This window comes from Arvicola amphibius, chromosome 3 (genome assembly GCF_903992535.2).
Source record: "Arvicola amphibius chromosome 3, mArvAmp1.2, whole genome shotgun sequence".
NCBI classification, from domain to species: domain Eukaryota; kingdom Metazoa; phylum Chordata; class Mammalia; order Rodentia; family Cricetidae; genus Arvicola; species Arvicola amphibius.
The window spans coordinates 143,553,793-143,571,792 of NC_052049.1; the positions used below are offsets into that span (position 1 = coordinate 143,553,793).

The window sequence follows — 18,000 nt, forward strand, 5'->3', positions numbered from 1 at the left end:
CCAGGCTGCTGAGGAGACCTCCAGGGCTGTGGAGAGCGGGCGGCTTGGGGAGACCTTTCGGACCCGGCTGCACCCCGGCTGCACCCCGGTTGCTCCCGAGCACGCGCGCCGGACTCACGCGGCGAGCCCGGGGGTGATGACCGGCTGACTGCTGCCCGCCCGCCGCTAGCGAGCGCCTGACGCGCCCCGCCCCGCCCTGCCCGGGCCCTCCCGCCTTCCAGCGCGGCCCGCCCTGCCCGGCCCTTCCCCTGCTCCCCGCCCGCTGCCGTCGATTCACCCGCGCGGGCGGCCGCCACGCGAGCTGCGGCCTCCGCCCAGGCGGGGGGCGTCGGCGCTGGGCCAGCCATGGCCGCGTCCGAGCTCTACACCAAGGTAACGCGGGGCCGCGCCCTGGGGAGGGGTCGCGCGCTGGGGGTCGGTGGTTGTAGCACGGGGTGGGTTCTGCGGGACTGCGCCTCCTCCCTGCCCGGCTGCACCTCCCTGCCCGGTTTCACCTCCCTACTCTGCCTCCTGGGCCCATTTCGGGTGGGATGCTCTTGGACAGATGCTCTGGCCGCTGACCGGGGCCGCGCGCTTAAAATAACGTCCTGTGCCGGTAAGCGCCAGGCAGCCTCTCTAGATGATTTCGGATTCTGCAGATAGAGCCAGTCCGCTTTCACCTTTAGCTGCAGGGTTCTTGCCATTGCCCTGGGGTGCGCGGAGCCTTCGGGAAGATGCTGCCCAGGCGATGGCGAGCTTATTCTCAGGCTCGTCGGTGGCTGGCAGTTTGCAATCTGCGCGTTATCCCCGAGAGCCTCGTTAGCTCCTTGTCCTCACCCTCCTTTCCGGCGAACCTTTCTCTTTTAGTCTTCGTTTAGGGGAAGTGGCAGTCTTTTCAGTCTTAAACCGACGCCCATATTCTCTGAGTCTGGTAATCTCTCTCTGAATGGCGTATTTTGGAGAGACTTCAGAAAATCTGTGTTGGCCAGTTGTGGTGTATGCAATCGTGGTATCTCGTATTATGGTTTCAATGGGTGTTTTGCCAGCAATTGATTATTAATTAGCTCCAATTCCATTGAACAGAATTGTCTTAACTTTTCCAGTTCATGTTTTCAAAACTGTGCCAGAATCTCTCCTCTTATCTCTGTCTTTTGTCTTCCCCTCCGGCACTGGAGATTGTAGAGCCTCAAGCGTAACAGCAAGCCCTTTACCACTCAGCTGTCTGTAGATAACCCCTGCTCTCTGGACCTGACTCTTCCTTTAACATTTTGAAATCATTGCTTGCACACAGGACTCCAGTAAGCCCAGAGCCCAAGTTGCAGCCTACAGGAAAGAAGTCTGAATGGGACTTCCAGATACCTGCACCTGGTCTAGACCTTTTCATCAACTGTGTGACCTTGGGCAGCCTCCCTAGTTCAGGTTTTTTACAAGAGTTAATTACACTTGTCCTGCATTCCTTAGGAGCTGTTGTGAGGAACCGTTTTGTTTTGGTTTGTTCTTTTGAGGCTGGGTTTTTCTGTGTTTCTCTGACCTGGAACTTGGTACGAGTACTAGGCTGGCCTTGAACTCAGAAATCTGCCAGCTTCTGCCTCTAAGAGCTGGTATTAAAGGAGTGCACCATTGCCACCTGGCCTTGAGAACCAAATTTAATACTAGTTGTGAAAGCTTTATATGTATAGTGTTTTTCTACAATTATGAGTTATCTGATTAATTTCTTCCAGCCATGAAATGAGGAGCTTGCATGAACCTAGTACTTCTTTCTTTCTAGTCCTAGATTTAAGAAGTGTACAATTAGAATGTTTCTCTAAACTTTGTAATTTCTTTAGGCATGGTAGCTCTCTAAGATCTGAGTGATTATCACTGGAAACTGATTGAGAGTCACCTTATTAACTATAGAAGTACACTTTTAAGTGGTTTGCAAATATTATCTCATTTAATCCCTACAATTAATGTATGGGTAGATACAAGTATCAGGTATGTTCCTGTAAAGAACTGTCAGTCTGTAAACATTGCTTAGTTACATTGTTCTGTCCTGTTGGCCCCTTCCAAGACCCTGGCCATCAGTCCCATCCTGAACCTGCTAATCGTAGTCTGATAAGTAGAAATCAGGTGGTAAGTTGTTGGACTTCTGGATATGTTTTTTGTGCCCAAAAGATAATTTGTAGGGAAAAAATTGGGAAAGGTGTTGCCATTTTTAAATAAGAAGGTTTTGAGTTTCCATCACAGCTTATGGGTAATGTAGTTAATCTTTTAGTCTTTCTAGATACAGACTAATTTAGTCACTGAAACTGAGGTTGGGACTTAAGGGGCTTTCTCCTAAAGTCACAAATACCTAAGAATAGCTTGGTTCTATAGTTATTTTTGGGCTGATTCTCTGAGTGGGCCTAAGTTTAATGACAGGAGGGATATTTATTGACTATCCTGATACTCTGCCTGATGTTTAGAGTTTCTAACAGTGGACAAGTCATAGCCTTTTCCCTCATAGAGTTCACAGTCTGCTTCTTATATTCTTGAGTCACTTTGACTCTCTGAGGGCGTAAATAACCTGCTGTTACCTTAACAACAGCAGGCAGATGTGTTAGCAGGGGATGGGAAATGTTCCGGGATGTGGCAAAGCCTGGAGTAACTCTACTGATTGCAGGATTGACCATTACGACTAAATATGAAAGTGCCCCCTTAAAAGTTGTCATCAGACCTTTAAGGTAGATTTTGATGTGTGATACAGATCAGCTCCTATTACAGTGAAGGGCATGGGACTGCTGGTCAATTTATTTTCTTAAGTTAGAATGATAATGATTTGTCATCACAATTTAGCAGGGTTTCCATTTCATAAAAATTTCTAGAAGTTTAAATATTTAAGAACAATAACTTAGTGCTTGGATGTAATGTTTCTTGAGGCTGGCATTTTGATTAAAACATATTTGTTGATTTTTTTTCCCAGAAGGTGTGGCTAAGAAGCTTTTGATTTTTTTTTAAATACAGCGTTATTGAGTTCCTCTGTACTGTACAATTCACCAATTTAAACTTCCCGGTTTGGTAGTTTTGGTATATTCACTTGGTCGTGTGATTTTAGGTCTACCTGGCAGTTGCTATGTTATTGCCCTGAAGAGAGTTGTTAGTCTTGACTTGGCAGTAGATTTCTGTGTGGCAACCTCATCTAATGATGCTTTTAATAACTTCAGAGGTTCAGCATTGTGGAACTAAGTTTATCAATGAGACCTGGAAGGATCACCTGCAGCAATTTAATTAATTGCATATTAATCAGCCATATATACCATTGATAGCACATGGGTACTTTAGAATATACAAAGGTACCTAAAGCTATTTGAGTAAAAGTCCCTGGGATATATGAAGATGCTAAGTATTTTAAGAAAGAAAAAAAAAATCAGACAGAAACTCCAAAGTCATTAAAACTTTCCCAAAGCGAAACAACCTTGTAGGGTAGTAGATTTCACACTTGCTGCCATATTTGCCTTTTCTACGTTTTCTTATATCCCTACTGAAGCCATGTAACCTAGGGGTGTGTGTGTGTGTGTTCTGGTGTAGTTCATTTTGATATTCAGTAGCATTGTTCTCTCAAACTACCATTCCTGGAGATTCTAATATTCTGGGGTTGAAATCCATTCTTTGATCCTGTGTTGGGATTTGGAGTTTGGCAAGTACATCCTTCAGTCATGTTCCCTCTATGACTGTTTCTTCTGATGTCCCTGGTCTTGTTAATGGCAGTGCTTTTCTAGCTCCACAGGTTCGGAACTTCTGCATCTTTTCCCTTGGATCTTATATTTTACTTCTTTACTAATTCTGGTTCTATTTGACATCCAGCTGTTAGGGTTCTGAACCACTGCTCTAGCGTCTTCTTTTTTCTGTGTCTCAGTGACCTGGGTACATTTCCATCTGACTATAGTTGTATGTATGTTAACATTGTTGTAGTACTATAAGCCTCTGAGATGCTATTTTGTTCAGCTCTCATTTGTTAAATAAATGAATGAATGAATGAATGAATGAATACTTAAATAGGAGGAGGTAGAGATTGAAAATTATGGCGGGGTGGTGGTGGTATACACCTTTATTCCCAGCATTCAGGAGGCAGAGGCAGAGGCAGGTGGTTCTCTGTTAATTCAAGCCAGCCTGGTCTACAGCGTGAATTCCAGGACAGCCAGAGCTACAACACAGAGAAACCCTGTCACAAAAAAAAAAAAAAAAAAAAAAACGGAGAGGGGGGGGGGGAATGACATGGATCAGGCATGATGCCCTTTTTTTTTTGTTTTGTTTTGTTTTGTTTTTCGAGACAGGGTTTCCCTGTAGTTTCTAGAGCCTGTCCTGGAACTAGCTCTTGTAGACCAGGCTGGTCTCGAACTCACAGAGATCCGCCTGCCTCTGCCTCCCGAGTGCTGGGATTAAAGGCGTGTGCCACCACCCTTTTGTAATCTAGCACTTGGAAGGCAAGGATTTACCATAAGTTCAAGGATGACTTGAGCTATATAACAAGATCCTAATCCTATCTGAGAAAAAATGAAAAGCAAATTATAAGAATGTGATGAAAGAAGTAAACACATAATAAGGCATGTTGAAGAAGATGAGTAATAGAGAATACTGACAGCCAGGGAGACCAAAAAGAGAGCTGTTTCAGGGAACGCCCTGTGAATTGCAGAGGTCTGGTAGTCTGAGGTACGCTTAGAAAGGCGCTCAAAGAAGGAAATAAACCTGAGAGACATTTCTGCGAAGGATTAGATATAGGATAAGAAGGAGAGGAGCTAAGGTAAGGGCTGGTAGCTTCACCTTGGAAACTAGAAGCTGTTCCTAGGGACTACAAATGGAAAGTTACTCAGAATAATTGCTTGATCAAATTGCTTGATCAAATAATTGCTAAATTGCTTGATTAAAGCAAAGAGATGATGAGTTGCTCTATAAATTTGTCAATGTCTCTTCAATTGTGAAGGTCCTGGGTACTGTCCAGGGGCTCAAAGATTACAGAAGTGTTCTAACTCTAGTAAGAGTTGCCACTCCTGGACCAGTTGCTTAAATCTTAGCTTTTTAAAGAAAGGAAAAATAGAAGCCCAATGAGGAACATACTTTGCCTGCCTGCCTGCCTGCCTGCCTGCCTTCCTTCCTTCCTTCCTTCCTTCCTTCCTTCCTTCCTTCCTTCCTTCCTTCCTTCCTTCCTTCTCTCCTTCCATGGGGTCTTACTCTACAGCCCAGACTACTCTGAAACTTATCCAACTAGACTGACCTCAAATTCATGGGAGTCCTCCTGCTTTAGCCTCCTCCTAAATTTTGGAATTGCACACATGAGCTGCCATGCCCAGCTATGATTTGTTTCTTGACAAATGTATAGCTAAACTAGAGAAATTTCAGAATGGAATGGTCAGACAAAAAAAGAAGCTAGACATATAAGAGGGATAGAACTTGAAAAATACAGGTGGTCTGGAAACATCAAGAATTAGAAATTTGGCCAGCAACATAGTTTGGTTGTTAAGGGCATGTGTCACTGAGCTTATAATTTAAACTCAATCCCCAAGACCTCCATGGTAGAATAGAGAACTGAATCTCTCAAGTTGTACCCTGACTTCTATGTGTACTCTGGCATGTGCATGCACACACTCACACAAGTAGATAAATGTGATAGTAACTTTTAAAAAATTAAAAAACATAGAAATTTGTAACATCTTACTTTAGTAGCTGTTAGCTTAGTAGAATTTGAAATAAATATGTATCATTTTAAATGAATTCTATTGTAAACATACAGATCTGTGCTTATGTAATGGAGTACCTCAAGTTATGATATCAACCTAGTTGTAGTTTCTAAGTTAGAGTCTGGGTAGTCTACGAATGGTATTTCTTCTCTCTCTCTCTCTCAATTTTGTTTTTGTTTTTTCAAGACAGGATTTCTCTGTATAGCTCTAGCTCTCCTAGAACTTGCTCTGTAGACCAGGCTGCCCCACAGAGGTGGAACCCACAGAGATCCACCTGTCTTTGCCTCCCAAGTGCTGGGATTAAAGTTGTGTGCCTCCACAGCCCTCCTCATGAATGGCATTCCTAATATACCAAACTCAAACCCAAACCTTTCTTTGGCAGAGTTAAGAAATTAGCCAACTAGAACTAATTTAAATGTTTATTTATTTATTTGTGTGTGTGTGCGTGCGCGCGCGTGCCTACACACCTCTGCATGAGTTTATGTGAACAAAGTTTGTGCAAGCCTTGGGTGTCAGAGGATATTGTATCTCCTGGAACTGGAGTTACAGGTAATTGTGAGCCACCTGATTTAGGTGCTAGGAGCTGAACCTAGGTTCCCTGCAAGAGCAGTAAGCACATTTAACCTCTGAGCCATCTAGCACTGTAGAGTTGATTTATTTGGAAATAAAAGAAAACCTTTTCAAAACAAGAAAGGAATTTTATTCACTTGTATGACCCGGAAGTTTAAGATTAGCAGCGCAGGTATATCTTTGGGACTGTGTGTCACTGACTCTCGTGTGCTGTCTGACGTTGTTTTCATCTTCAGGACAATTGTGACTAGAGTGTAGCGTCTGCAGATCACATGACTGCACAGCTCTGGGCCTTGGGGAAGAAAGCCTGGTAGAGAAGTTCTTCCTGCCCTTTCTTAGAGTCATGTGCCCGTTTCTTTCACAACACCCTGTTGGAAGTGTGGGAAGAATACCATGAGTGATCAAGTTTATGCTTGCCCAGAGGCTTGAAGGAGGACAGGCATTGTGATTGGTAGTCTCACTATGACCTTATGGGATGGCTGAGAGCCATTCCCCTTTACATGGAATAGTGCTGAGTAGACAAAATGACAAATTGTCCTCAATCAATGTCATCTATGAATAGATCACCAAAAATGATGGTGATCAAGTTCTACTATTTCTGATCTTTGAGTAAAGTGAAAAGTTTTTTTTAACCTAACCAAGATATTAAATATATTCCCCCTAGAAAATAATCTATGAAAATATAGCTATGGGAAATCTATACAAACAAAGTTAGTAATAAGATATCAGAAAATGAAGGTGTAAAACATACCTTTTACCCAGTCTGCGAGGACTTGGTGAATTGTATGTTTCTAATTTTTTCTGCTGTATTTCCTCAGCATTGCATATTTCCTCTTACTTTCTTCATAGCCTTGCTTGTGCACAGTATTCTCTTCCCTCATTTTCACCCAGTGATACATTCACACAATTTCTCCCTCTTTCTTTTGAGACATGGTCTCATGATCTCAGGCTGCCCTCAGATTTGTTGTGTAGCCAAGGATGACCTTGAAGTTCTGATCCTCCTGCCCCTACTTCCCAGTGTTGGGTTTACAGTGTGCACCACCACAGCCCCTTTGTATACTGCTGGGGACCAAACTCAGAGCCTTGTGCACGCTAGGCAGGCACTTACCAACAAACAGAACTTTGTTTGTAGACTCCCTGTTGTACAACTTCTTAATTTCTTTGTTTTGCCTGTCCAAATTGCCCAATTCATCTTTGATGGTGGTATGTCTTCTGTTCTCCCTCCCCATCTTCTTTAAGTCCCTGCTGCTCAGTGAGAGTTTGTTATAACTGAGCACACATACACCCCTGTAATGAGCTAAGATATATGGCTGTTGGAGGAACCATTCCTTAGCACTCAGTGTGTGCTTTACTTGGTCAAACCCTGCATGCACCTTTCCTTTCTTACCACTCCCTGAATCTGACATCATAGGAAGTAATCTTTATGACTTTGCATAATCATTTTCTGTGTGCATGAACAAGCACTTTTGTGTTAGGTTAGTTTTCAAACTGGTTAGCCTAGACTAGTTCACTCTTAGTTTTCCGGCTTTATCTAACATAGTAAGAGACCATCCTTACTTGAAACATGTTGTTTTCATACAGGACTGGTCTCTATCTGTTGAGACTAAGAAAAACATAGTTTGACAAACTACTTAGGTTAGGATTTCTGCAGATGTTTACCATAAAATCAGAGCATATGTATTTCAGTAATGTGAATTTGGATCAAATTGTGGATTAAGTCTTTTATAATTTGAGTGGATATTTCTTATTTTCCAAGTGAAAAAAGTTAGATTTACAATAGATGACAATTGCATTTTAGTGCACTCCTAATTCTGTCTTGTTTTCTGTCCCAGAGTAGGATTTCTCAGCCTTTGTACTAACAGTAAATTGGATAATTTTTTTCCTCAAATGTCTGTTCTTTGTATTGTAGAATATTTAGCCAAATTCCTGACTTTCAGCTACTAGTTCACGAGTACCCTCTACTTCTATTTATGACAATCTATACTATCTCCAGACATTGCCAAATGTCCCTTGGGGACCAAGGTAAACAAACCACTACCCTGAAGCCAGTGCCCAGACCTTAAGACTTAGATTAGGGTAGGAGGGAAAAGTAGAAATAGTTAAAATCAGAAACAGAGATTACTTGTAAAAATTAGTTGACTTGAGAGCAGGACATGTTTTATAGACACAGTATCCATGACCCAGTATGGTGGGATAGGACGAGCTGTTTGACAAGCCGAGGCAGTTCAAGTCATGCAGGGCAACCTGGTGAGACCTTGTCATAAGGGTCTGGAGATAGAGCTCAGGGACAGGGTGTTTGCCCACCATGTGTGAAGCCAAGCTCAATCTCCACAGAAAAATAAATAAAAGAGACATTGTAGGTAGTCAGGCAGTGGTAGTGCAGCTTTTAATTCCAGCCCATGGGAGACAGAGGCAGGTGGATCTTTGAGTTCTAGGCCACCAGCCGGCTCTACAGATTGAGTTTCAGGACAGCCAGGGCTTCATAGAGAAACTCTGTCTCAAAAAAGAAAGAAAAGAAAAAGGAAAAAAGATACATTGTAGATAATTTATAATAGTTAAAGGGTGAAAGTTAAATACCAATAAGATTTTCATGATCAACTTTTTTGTGATGCTAAAAATCATACATAGGGCTTTGTATAGAGCAAGTACTGAGTTACAATCTCATTGCAATTTGCTTCTTTAAGTCTTTCTATCTATATAAATAACAATGATTTCTAAAGTATCTTAATAACTTCTAATGATTTAAAAACTATGTATTTTAAGTTTTATATCATTATATATGCATTAAAATTTATTATGTATTCTAACATCTGGAGATATCATGATTTTTATACTGAAAGTCCTTTTCACTGTTAGAAGTCAGTTGCTCTGATGAGCAGCTTTTTACGTAAATCTTTTCATTTTCTTTTAGAAAATTTCAGAATCCAAGTCTCCTTGGTGAGAATTGGCATTTATACATGGGATAGGACATTCACATTCATCTTTAAAAATAGCACCTTGTGTGCACATTACCTCAAGGGCAGGGAGACTGGATGTCCCACTTCTGGAAGATACCTTCAGTGCCTTTATTTTGTGTTGAGAAATTCTTCTCAGTAGAAATATATACGCTTATTTAAAATAATCTTCTGGAAACCTAAACTCCTTCCTTCCTTTCTTTAATAACAAACAAACACACAAGCAAGCAAACAAGCAGAATCTCACTTTATAGCCCTGGCTGGATTGAAACTTGCTGTATAAACCAGACTGGTCTCAAACTCCCAGAGAGCCACCTGCCTCTGTCTTAAAGGTGTGCACCACTAAGTCCAGTTTATTTTCTTTGTAGTGCCATTTAAAAAAAGAAATTACTTACCACCTTTTCTTTCTTAATCTTTGAAGAATTTTGGCAATAGAGGAAAAATTGAAGTAGGATTTTAAGAGAGAGAGAAAAACCGTAGCCTCTGTGCTGAGTGTAAATCATAAATTTCAACTTGAAACCTACCTGATACTATGTTGTCATCTCATTATAGAGAACATGTCTTTAATTATAGCAAACTGTAACATTTGTCTGAAGTTGTATAAGGATAGGTTGCTTTCAGGTGTGTCATACCTTAGGGTTCTTGAGTGTCAGCTGCTGTTCCACAGCAGCACTGAATGCAGTGTGCATGTCTTAACACTGGCTGTCGTACTTGGGTCTTTGTAGCTTGTGGGGCTTTCTGGTCAGTCCTTGTGTGGGACTAAGGATTTGTATCAATTCAAAGGTAGCCACAAAGCTAGAGGGAAATTGAAGGTCAGGAAACTAAACTGACCCTTAGCATCCTTGAAGCTTCCTTACTTTTCCTCAGGTACTAAAATCTTGATTTTTTTGTTTTTGTTTTTGTTTTCATTTTTGGAGACTGGGTTTCTTTTCTCTGTGTAGATGTGGAGCCTGTCCTGGAACTTGCTCTGTAGACCAACCAGGCTTGCCTCACAGAGATCTGCCTGCCTCTGTCTCCTGAATGCTGGGATTAAAAGCGTGCGCCACCACCATCTGGATTTTGTTTGTTTTTTTACTCTATTTCAGTTATTTTCTTCTAAAAATTTTGACTTGTACAAATGCATGGATCTGGCAAAACAGTTTTTTATAGTAATGATTACTATTTACGGAGGCCTTGTTGTGGTCCAGATAGCCTTTAAAAGAAATTCTTTGCCAGGCCTGGTTGCAGTAAGCCTGCAATGTCATTTGCTTAGGAAGCTTGGCAGGATTGCAAATTCCAGGCCCATCTGGGCTGTAGAGCGAGGTTAAAGGCCAGCCTGAGCTGCGAGGTGAGACTCTATTTCAGAATCTAATGTCTTACTAGGTTGTGCTGGGTGTTTGGGTGTGGTGGCCTGGGGCTGTAATCCTTACATTCTGGAGGCCAAGACTGTCACAAGTTGAAGGCCAATTGGGCTCTAAGAGCTGGAGACTGTCCTGGCTGGCCTGGAACTCACTGTGTTGACCAGGCTGGCCCTAAACTTGTGTCAGCCAGTCCAGCTGCTTCTGCCTCCACCTCCCAAGAGGGAGAGTGAAGGTTTGACTTACCACACCTGGCTTATCTAAAACAGGACATTTTTTAAAAAGAAAGATTCAGCCTGTCCTGTTAGTGTTTCTAAGTAACTCTTAAATTTGCCTGTGTTCCTCACAAGCAGACAATCTAACTTACGAGTGTTTTCTTCCTTTTCTGTGACCCATCCCTTTTCCCTGAAAGAGTGGCAGCATATTATAGCAACCAAGGCGTGGACTCCACATCTACAAGACTGAATCCTGGTTTTGCTTTCTTCCTGCCTCCCATCCTTCCCTTTAATCCTTCTTTTTTTTTTTTATTTAAAATATTATGTGGGGCTGGAGAGATGGCTCAGTGGTTAAGAGCATTGCCTGCTCTTCCAAAGGTCCTGAGTTCAATTCCTGGCAACCACATGGTGGCTCACAACCATCTGTAATGAGGTCTGGTACCCTCTTATGGCCTGCAGGGATACACGCAGACAGAATATTGTATACATAATAAATAAATAAATATTTTAAAAAGAAGGCAGCCTACAATTTACAATCCCAGAGAACCTAGAACAAAGAGGACCCTAAGAGAGACATTCATAAATCTAATGTACATGGGAAGTATAAAAAGACAAGTTACTCGCCCTTTCTGTACTTCAGTTTTCTTATTTTTTGTTTTATTTGTATGTATGTGTTTATGTGTGAATGTATGTTTGTATGTGTATGGAGGCTAGAGGACAGCCTTGGATATCTTGTTCCTTGGGAGTTCCTTATTTTATTTTATTTTTTTTTGCTTTTTCGAGACAGGATTTCTCTGTGTAACTTAGGTGCCTGGCCTGGAACTAGCTTTTATAGAGCAGGCTAGCCTTGAACTCACAGAGATCTGCCTGCCTCTGCCTCTGGAGTGCTCAGGTTAAAGGCATGTATCACCACTGCCCGGCCTTGTTTTTTGAGACAGGGTCTGGAACTCACCAATTGGACTTGGCTGGCAGACCAGCAAGCCCCCATAGACCTGCCTGTATCCACCTAGCCAGCATTAGTATTTCTATGTGGCACATGTGCCACAATGTCCAGATTTTTAGACTTAAATGTGTGCAAGTGTTTTGCCTGAATTATGAATGGTTAGCACATATATGCCTGGTGCCCTTGGAGATCAGGTGAAGGTGTTGGGTGCTCTAGAACTGGAGGTCAGATGGTGGCCAGCTGCCATATGGGTACTGGATTCTGCTGATTGAACTCAGGCCATCACACTGGAGCCCACACTAACTTTGAAGTTTAGGAATCTTCTTGCCTCACCCTCCAAATGCTGGGTTATAAATATGAGGTCCAATGCCAGCTGCCTCTGGATATCCTTAATATTTCACTTTATTAATAGAGTATGTGAGGAGACCTGGTACATGGCAGTGACCTAGTAATTCGTTTTCTATTTTTAAGGACAACTGAGAAAAGTGGTTCCTTTATATTAAAACATAATTGAGAATTGTCCATTCTGCTATTAATAGGTCTGAAATAGTAAAGGAAATGACTTGCAAAGTTACTTTGGGAGACATTCTCTTAAAATATATTTAAGGTCTCAGTACGTAGCTCAGTTGGCAGAGTACTTGTCTAGTATGTATGGAGCCATGGGCTTGATCCTCAGCACTCAGTGAACCAGGTATGGTATTGCATACCCCTAATCCTGGCACTTTTGGGGGAGGGGCAGCAAAGAGATCAAAAGTTCAAGATTATTCCCATCCACATAGGGAATTTGAGACCAGAGTGAGCCAAAACTAACACTTTATCTCTCTCTCTCTCTCTCTCTCTCTCTCTCTCTCTCTCTCTCTCTCTCTCTCTTTCTCTCTCTCTCTCTCTCACACACACACACACTTTTTTTTGAGACAGGTTTCTCTATAGCTTTGGAGCCTGTCCTGGAACTAGCTCAGGTTGGCCTCGAGCTCACAGAGATCTGCCCGCCTCTGCCTTTTGAGTGTTGCAATTACAGGTGTGTGCCACCATTGCCTGGTTACATATATAGTTTTAATAGTAAAAATATAATAAATATTTAATGTGGAGGAGGAAAATACAGAAAAAACTACATGCAGCCCTACTGTTTCAGTGCTCTAATATTTGATGTATATCCTTCTAGTCACCTATTTCAGTTTATGTTTTCTAGAGAAAACTGGTTTGTATTCAGGCGTAAATGGGGTACCTGTATCACATACCCTTCCCCCAGAGACAGGGGTGTGTCTGAAGATTTTAAGAGCCAGGGGTTAGGGAGGACCAGGGTAAAGCAGTATCTTCCAGACATGACCAGAGCACTGCACCCATGGACTCACAGTGGCTGTCGGCATTCTAGCATGGAGGGTCTCATAAAACCCCGCCAATGCTGAGGAACAGTTGAGGGCTGCTGAGGGAGGAAGAGGCAGTTTAAGGGTTTAGCCCTTGGTAGGTTGACCATGCTCAGTTAATGGTCCCACACCTGTGAGTATATGGGCAGCACAATAGGACTCTGATTTATAAAAATAAACAAGAGGACTTGAGTAGCCAGGCAGTGGTGGCACACACATTTAATCCCAGCACTTGAGATGCAGAGGCAGAGGCAGAGGCAGGTGAATCTCTGTGAGTTCAAGGCCAGCCTGGTCTACAGAGTAAGTTCCAGGACAAGTTCCAAAGCTACACAGAGAAACCCTGTCTCAAAAAACAAAGCAAACAAAACAAAGACAAAAAAAAAAAAAAAAGAGGACTTGAAGTTGGGACTTACTGGGGTTGGGGATGGGGGATTAGATCTAAGAGGAGTTTGGGGTATGGGTGAATATACTCAAAATACATTAGGCCCATGTATAAAATTTTCAATCATCTATAAAAATACTATCTTAAAATGGCTTATTTTATATGTACTACTTTGTAAGCATGACTTGCTTTCTTTAAATAGTATTTTATGAATATTTCCCATGCCAATACATTCTTCTATATTATGACTTTGAGAGATTCGTCACTGCGTAGACCAGGGTGCCCTCAGACTTAAAGCAGTCTGGCTTCAGCCTCCCAAAGTGCCAGGATTACAGTTTGAGGCACTGTGCCTGACTTATAAAATTTTTTAATGGCTTCACAGTGTTACACTGCAGACATTACTTAACCTGTATTAAGTACTTGTATTAATTTCTTGAAGTTCACACATGAACTGAAGAAGACGAAAAGCTTTTGTGTGTTCCCGTAGAAACTGAGCTGTGGTTTTCATTGAGGTTGACTGGCGGCAAAGTGTCCCATTTTTGCAGTAATCACAATGGTATAGAAATTGGGTGGTGGTGAGATAGATCAACATCAAGGAAATTAGTCTACTTAGAACTTAGAACACAGGCTACAGGGATCTCCCCTTCTCAGGAATACTTAAGTATTAGTAACACATTTGTAATCTCAGTGTGCCAGTCTTGACAGCTGACTAGAAGCACATTCTCTAGATGACTGAGATGATAGATGGCTAGAGGGGCCAGAAGAAGTCAGAGTCTAACTTGAGCATACAAGGGATCCTTTCCAGTGTTTTGGAAGCCATAATGCAGGGTGAAGTGTAAGGGATATATTAATATATCTGCCACAGAGACATATTAGCCAAGGAGACTGTCCCTGACTAACAAGCCGTCTAGGATCTGTCACACAACTGCACAAGTCTTTAATGTAGGATAGCCTGGCTGCTCTGCTGTTGCCTTTCAATTTGGAGAGACTGACTGGGTAAAAGGGAGGAGAATACAGCAGAGAAGTAACATGGGGAATAATCTCTGAAACAATAGTGAAATCAGTTAAGCTCTGAAAAGGAGTCTTATAATTAATGTATTTCAGTAAGTCTCTTGGTTTGCAAATGTTGTAATTAGTTTCTTATAACAAGTTTCATCTGAAATGTGTCTAGGAAACTGGCCAGAGGTCTTAAATGACCTGGTCTTGTAAAAGATGTCCATTTCTGTTAGATGAGATATGATCCCTTCCGGGGTTGACATTTCCTGCGTGTATCAGGAGCAGTGTCTTAGTCTCAAAGAAGCAGACAGATCTGTGGAGGAGCAAATGTTGCCATGGCACTTACACCTGCACAGTCATCCCAGTCCAGTTGGTCTTTTGGAGCTGGGCCCCCACTAGAGTGTGTTTAAGAAGCATCTGGGACAGTAGTGGGAGGCTTACTCATGAGGATTACAAGTTTGAGGCCATAAGTAGCTACACAGTGAGTTGGAAGACAGTCTCGGCTACCTAACATGGCACTGTCTCAATAGAAACAGCACTGAGCACAAAACGTGTGATGAAACTTAACTGGCTGGGTTGAGATTGGGAAGGCTCATGTAAGTTCATGAAAAGTATAAATGGTGTAGCTAATTGGTGCATGCCTGTAATCCCAGTGCTTGAGAAACCAAGGCAGGTTAGCATGGGCTACTGGAAGACTTTACTCATCTTTTTTTTTTTTAAAAAAAAGTATTTATGTGTGTGATAGGAATCAGTACCTGTTTCCATAAAACTCAGTTGTTAATAAATAAATATAAAAACAAACTACATAACCCAGCTGTGGTGGTAAATGCCTGTAATCCCAGGACTCAGAAAGTGGATTGGAAGGTGATTTTAAACTAAGATCCTGCCTCAAAACAAAACCACACAAAGAAAAAACCCCACAAGACACAATTGTGATTGAGCCATTTTGTACATTAGTCTTGCATCTTAAAATACTTTTCTTTTTAAGGTTAAGCAACTCTTTCCCGTCTTCTGAACAGATATGGTGACATGTGCCTGTTTATCATTCTAGTTCCTTAGGAGACTGAGTCAGGAATATAACTTAAGCCCAGGAGTTTGAGGCCAGTTTGGGTTGCACAGTGGGATGCCTTCTCAAAGTAAAAATAAAAAGCCAAAACCTCATGTGTTCTTGACTTGCTTAGGTATTGATTTTTTAACATCTGAATTTGCATAGATTGAGTTTATTCAGAATGTGGTCTGAATACAGAGTCTTCCCAAGAACCCTGGAGCTTCTTCTGTGAGCCCTCACTGTTATCAGTGAGCTAGCTCTCTTAAGTAGCTGCTGTCCTTTAGATTTCAAGAGCAGTGACATCAGATGCAGCTGGCACTTAATTCCAGTCAGACAAAGAAACATAATTAATGGGATAACCGCCTCATTAAAATATTTAGAACTTTTTCCTGCGTTGCTTCTTCCCCTCCTGACGAGGCTGGAGAAAAAGAATGGTGGAGATTGTTCTCTTGAGACCATGCTAAGCTATTGGTTTGTCTTAAGGCCTAACTAATGGTTATGATTTCAACATGAATCATTTAGGCTGTGCTTTGATTCTTATTTCCTCAGATGGCTGCTCTCTGCTGTTAGTGACAGTTTTCCAGAGATCACTGTGTGACTTTGACTTGTCAGAATCTAAATATGCCCCCACTTTATTGTTTTGTAGAGGTCTTACTGTTTAGTTTTAAACACAGCTGATTTAGCAAACAGATAACCTGTCTAAGTGGGTGACAGATACTAGGCAGGGATGAGAGAGGAAGAGGATCAGTGCTATTACGTTGCTGCTTTCCTCAGCTGCATGCTGCCTCTCAACTGATCTACTGATGTAGTTTGCATTTCATAAGAATTTTTTAAAAAGATAAAAGATTAGACACAGCCAGTCAGGGAAAATCAAGGAGAGAGAAGAAAAATCATTTTTTATGTGATCATCAACATTAAGATACTACTTTTGAGAAAATTGGAAAAGAGTTTTTATTTGGGATGTATATGTCTATATATACTTTAATATAGGGTCTCACTGCAGCCCAGCCTAGCCTGGAACTCTGTGTAGCCCAGGCTAGCTTTGAACCCACAACAGTACTTCTACTTCTGCCTCTTCTGAGTGTTGGGATTGCAGGCTTGAACCATCATGTATAATGTAGAAAGACTTTAATCATTTTATTGTAAAGATGAGAGAATGAAATTAATATGTAACATATAGTTTCCAGATTTTGACATGTAGGGTTTGTTGTTGTTGTTGTTGATATTGGTTGTTGTTGTATTGGAAAATATGCTCTGAGGCTAATTTCTAGGAACAAAAAAACCCACAAAGATCTAAAGAAATGATTACATGTATTAGTAATTAAGTTTCTGTTCCTGTAATAGAATACTTGTTATATCAGCTTAAAAAGAAAGGTTTTTGTTTGTTTGCTTTTTTTTTTGCTGACAGCTGTACAGGTTTCAGTCCATGCTTAGTTGTCCTGTCTCTTTTTCCTTTGGCATGGTAGCACATGATAGCAGGAACATGCGGAAATGTGGCAGAAGTGCTGCTCTCTTCATGACAGCTGGAAAGCCACAGAAAGAGGAAGGGGATGGATTCCTCCTTCCAGGGCATACTCTGAGTAGTCTAAGACCGTCTTCTTCTTCTTCTTCTTCTTCTTCTTCTTCTTCTTCTTCTTCTTCTTCTTCTTCTTCTTCTTCTTCTTCTTCTTCTCTTCTCCTTCTCCTCCTCCTCCTCCTCCTCCTCCTCCTCCTCCTCCTCCTCCTCCTCCTCCTCCTCCTCCTCCTTTTTTTTTTAAGACCTTCTTATAGGTTACACTACTTTCCAGTAGCACTGAAAACCAGGCTTTAACACATGAACCTCTGGGGGAACATTCCAGAACCAAGCCGTAGAATTAGCCAAATCCATGTCTGTTCTGCCATCCCAAAGTGTGGAGTACAGTGTGCGGGAACTGTGGCAGTAAGAGCAGGAAGGATAAGCAGTGGCTGTGCAGGTCAGAGGATAACTTGTTGAGCCAGTTCTCTCTATCCACCAGGAGAGCTTTGCTCTCAAGCCCCTTTACCTACTGTGCAGTTTCATCAGCTCCAGAGCCTGGGTTCTTTTCTAAAAAATATTTATTTTTATTTGATGTGTATGTATGTATGTATATATGTTCACCGTGTGAATGCACTGCACATGGGGGCAGAAGAGAGGACATTGGATCCCCTGGATCTAGAGCCACAGATGTTAGCTGCTGTGAACTGATCCCAGGTCCTCTGGAAGAGCAGCAAGTGCTCTTAACTTCTGAGCCATCTTTTTTAGTTCCAGAGTCTAGATTCTTAATGATATTATTAGACTGAGATAACCTTCTCTAGATTTCTTGTTAAATATAAAAATATATTCATGATGGTATAAAGTACTTAAGCTTTTATGATCCTTTTAGCAAAAATCATTTCTGTCTTAAATGTAGCAGTTTGGGGCTGGGGATGTAACTCAGTGGTAGAACTCTTGCCTAGCAGGCCCAAGATGCTCTGGGTTTAATTACCTGCATTACAAGAGAAACAGAATGTAAGGGCTTTGT

At 41.7% G+C, this 18,000-nt stretch overlaps 1 protein-coding gene across 2 annotated transcripts in view; it reads left to right on the forward strand.

Annotated features, from left to right (window-relative positions):
• The first annotated feature begins 252 nt into the window (after positions 1-252).
• Positions 253-18,000, forward strand: part of Myo5a (myosin VA) — a 154,897-nt gene continuing 137,149 nt past the window's right edge. For both annotated transcript variants that reach the window (XM_038322819.1, XM_038322820.2), the window contains exon 1: positions 253-372. In XM_038322819.1, coding sequence (XP_038178747.1) covers positions 346-372 — 27 coding nt within the window. In that variant the 5' untranslated portion in view covers positions 253-345. The remainder of the gene's footprint in view (positions 373-18,000) is intronic.